We start from the raw sequence: 3,707 nt of genomic DNA, 5'->3' as shown, positions 1-3,707 counted from the left end.
TGGGACAGCTCCTCTGTTCGGAGAGGAGCTGAACAACGCTCTATTTTCCGTGACTTGAAGGTTGATTGGGGGGGCAGTATTTTTCATACTGCAAGTGAATGCGGCTCGTCCGGTCACGTGATAGAGATCAGCTGACCAGAAGCAGCTCGGTGGAACTGGATAAAAATAGGATGGAGATTCTGAGCAGAATATCAGCAACAGATTGTGTCAAAGTGAGCATGAAACGTATTTTAGTTATGATTCATGTTTGATAAAATAATTTTGAAGAAATTCCAAGGTGATGTTATTAACCTGATTTATACTTTAAACTATGAGGTTCTGACGTTTTGTTTCTGATCTAATGCGGTTGAAGTCAGTATTTGCAGCACTACCTTTCACTGCTATAATCTGTTCTGTTTTTAGACATGTTTCCTAACGGTGTTGCACACCCCGAGACTAAAATATTTACCTATAGTGTTTGCAAAATAGCTAGAGACTGGCAGAAAACAACAACGAGATTTATGTATGGACTTTGACTGGTCCATACATCATAGTTCATTCATTCTAATGCATGAATGAACTACGATCTATCCATCCAATTGTTATTCTGACTGTATTGTTAGGGTTGTTGTTCTGTTGGAAGGTGAACCTTTGTCCAAGTCTTAAATATTGTGTAGCTTTACGCCGAGGTAGGTTGGCAGTTATGCCACATTCTGTTTTTAAATGGTAGATTGAACAAAGCTCTGTGACACGTTCAAAAATTAAACTTTTTGAACGTTGTGGATAACTTTAAACTTCTCCACAACTTTATCCACGACGTCTGTATTTTTTTTTTACTGAGGTTAAATTTCACACCGCATTGAATTTTATTTAGGAGAATGCAATCTTGATTTTCTTTTCAATTTGTAAGTATCCATTAGTTTGTGGCAATAAGACGCAAATTCTTAACAAAATACGCTGATATTTGTGGCTATAATGTGACACCTTGTGAAAAAGTTGAAGCAGTATGAAAGCCTTCCCAAGCACATTAGGTATGGTGAAAATGTACACAGACTTGATGCTTGATAATTGTTTGAAAATAAATACGTTTCTAGAAACAATTAATTCAAACACCTTCTAGTGACTGTTGATTAACTGATCAGTTTTACCACATGATACTGATTTCAGGTCTTCTTGTAATCAACTACAGTTCATTCAAAGTCATATGAAAACTTTGATTTTATTTAATGTTAAAGTATTATGAACATAAATAATTAAAAAGTGCTATCTATTACTTCATCAGAGGTTGTAGTTTTGAATCCAATCCCATTTTTTCCTTGATCAACAGAAAACATGTTGCATTTAAGGGTGAAAAAACGTTTTCCATGAAGAGTTTTTCAGTGTCTCACCTGCACATCACAACCCATGTGGAAAAATTGCCCTATTGTTTGATGCATCATTATTTTTTTTCTGTCAGAATATTGAACAGTTAAGGTTAAATGCGAAAATAACTTTCCTTTAATCTGCTTTTAAAATATAAATCAGCCAAAGTCAAAAGGAAACACTGATCTGCTGTTGATGTTTCCAGCTGTGTCACAGAGTGGTGGATGGACTGTGTGGGCGGGAGCCTCCATGCAGGAGAGATTACAGCACCACCTGGAGCCTGGAGGAGTGGCTGCAGCTACTAGACTTCCTGACCAGCCTGTTCCGCCTGGCGGTGGGGAACAACATCCCAGATGAAGAGGTGAGAGGAGCAGGCGGGGCTAGTGTTTTTTGCCTCTCGGCTCAGATCGTCACATCTTGTCCTGCTGGTTCCGTGCAGGTCCTGGCTAAATTCTCGGATGCAGATCACAGCCACGCAGACGCGGTGCTAAGCGTTCTCAGAGGACGATGGGAGGAGATCCGGCGAGCTCTGCTGGATAGAACCAGCAGCATCTCCTCTTCAACCTTGCAGGACTTTGACTGGCAGCTGAAGGTCAGTCAAACATCAGCATTTGGTGTTAGTCTGCATCCCTAATGAATTAAACTGGGTATCTTGGGTAATAATAAACACCACAAAACAAAGCTCTTTTAGCTATTAAAAGTAGGCTCTTATTGCATGTTTTCTTGCTTTCATCTTTACTATTTCATGGCTCCTTGTGCCAACATTAAACCCAAACGTTAACCAGAAACTCTAGGAACTTTGAAGCATCCCTTACACTATCTTGCAGTAACTTACCCTAAATGAACAGGAACTTTGCACAAATCTACCTGCTTTGAGTTTTATGCCAAGCCTTTCTTTCCCTTCATCCTCTACAGCTGGCTTTGTCCAGCGATAAGATCTCCTCTCTGAACACGCCACTCCTCAGCCTCTGTCTGGATGTGAGGGAGAACGGTGCGCTTCGGCCCATCACCATGGAGCTGAACAGAGAGGAAGTGAGCATGCTCATCAGCTCACTAGAGGCTGCTAACAAGGTACACACACAGGCAACGTGTCACCTTATCAATGTGTGACTGTGAAACATGACACCCTGTTTACCCTGAGTGCAGCTCTACATAGGCTCATGCTGATGAACACTCCAGTCATTATTAACACTTCTATGTCGCTCCTCAACTTAATGGAGTTTAGGTTTTAAACCTAGGCAAGGCGATTTCATTTGGAAAGCACATTTTCAGCAACAAGGCAATTTAAAGTGCTTAAATGATTGAATCTGAAAGCTGATGCAGTTTAAACACTAGGAGGCAGCATTATCACAAGATTCTCTCTAGGTCTTTGTTGAGGAACAGAGTGAAAGCAGAAGCTGTTGCTTTGGAATTCATCCCTGGTCCTAAGTGATTTGATGATCTTTTCTAAATGTCTTTCAGGTGGTATTGCAGCTGAAATGATGGACTGATCCGAAAAGAAGCTGATGTTTTTGATGTAATAATAACTTAATGTTTTTCATGCCTTTTGTTCCATAATAAAATCCATATTTGCCTTTCTGATTCTGTGGACGTTTGTCAAAAATGAGAGATAGAATACATCCTGGACACACTGCTATATATACACACCACTCTCTCAATTTAGAAACCAATTAACCTAACTCAGCTTTTTGGATTGTGGGAGGCAGCCAGTGTACCCATGACTCACCTAGGACCTTTTTCTTGCAATGAAACAGTGCCACCAACTGTGCCACTATGCAGCTTGTTAAGACAACCAATGATGAAACCATATTCAGGGAGAGATTTAGAGGAATTTCAGTGAACAAATATAACAACAGTGATCCCTGACTCCCAGACTAAAAACGTGTGAAGGTGTGTAATAGCTCACAGAACCAAATGGTCAACAGCAACAGAGTTGCTACAGAAGCAAAATAGGGTTCAAGGAAAAGAGTAACCTTGTACAACCTGAAGCAGAGAGGCAGAACTGTCAGTTTGGGATGTTTTAAATGAAGCTTGAGGTATGAGGAGTCATTGATTAAAAAAAAACAAACAACAAACATCAATAGAGCTTAAATTGTGGCACTATTAGGAAAAGAAAATCCACTGTCAGATGAAAGATGTCAGATGATTAAAGCCAAAAGAGCAGGCAAAGATTTCAGCAAGTACAGCACTAAATACGCTGGAAAACAAAGTATAAGAAGGGGTAGAAGCTAGAAGGAGCTATGAGATGGTGGAGGTAATGTTTAAAGCTTCCCGGTCAGTCTGACTGATTATTAATGAGAATTGGAACAAATGCTGACAGACAGAGCCAAGTTAAATGTGGTAATGATGTTAGTCTTCACTCCAGA

General features: G+C 40.0%; 1 protein-coding gene across 1 annotated transcript; it reads left to right on the top strand.

Annotated features, from left to right (window-relative positions):
- The first annotated feature begins 3 nt into the window (after window positions 1–3).
- On the top strand, window positions 4–2,922 carry commd8 (COMM domain containing 8). The gene is made up of 5 exons (XM_044143730.1): window positions 4–212; window positions 1,547–1,702; window positions 1,781–1,933; window positions 2,257–2,412; window positions 2,803–2,922. Exons 1-5 carry the CDS (start codon window positions 99–101, stop codon window positions 2,821–2,823), a joined length of 600 nt encoding a protein of 199 aa, XP_043999665.1. The 5' UTR covers window positions 4–98; the 3' UTR covers window positions 2,824–2,922.
- The last annotated feature ends 785 nt before the right edge of the window (window positions 2,923–3,707 follow it).

Source organism: Gambusia affinis, linkage group LG16 (assembly GCF_019740435.1).
Source record: "Gambusia affinis linkage group LG16, SWU_Gaff_1.0, whole genome shotgun sequence".
In the NCBI taxonomy this organism is placed as follows: Eukaryota; Metazoa; Chordata; class Actinopteri; order Cyprinodontiformes; family Poeciliidae; genus Gambusia; species Gambusia affinis.
The sequence above is the reverse complement of the archived record's forward strand: the minus strand, read 5'-3'. Positions and strand labels throughout refer to the sequence as shown.

Coding starts and splice junctions, on each gene's coding strand:
- commd8 (XM_044143730.1), top strand. CDS start 99: ATGCGGCTCGTCCGGTCACGTGATAGAGATCAGCTGACCAGAAGCAGC. Junction 213..1,546: donor CAGCAACAGATTGTGTCAAA/GTGAGCATGAAA, acceptor TGATGTTTCCAG/CTGTGTCACAGAGTGGTGGA. Junction 1,703..1,780: donor ACAACATCCCAGATGAAGAG/GTGAGAGGAGCA, acceptor GGTTCCGTGCAG/GTCCTGGCTAAATTCTCGGA.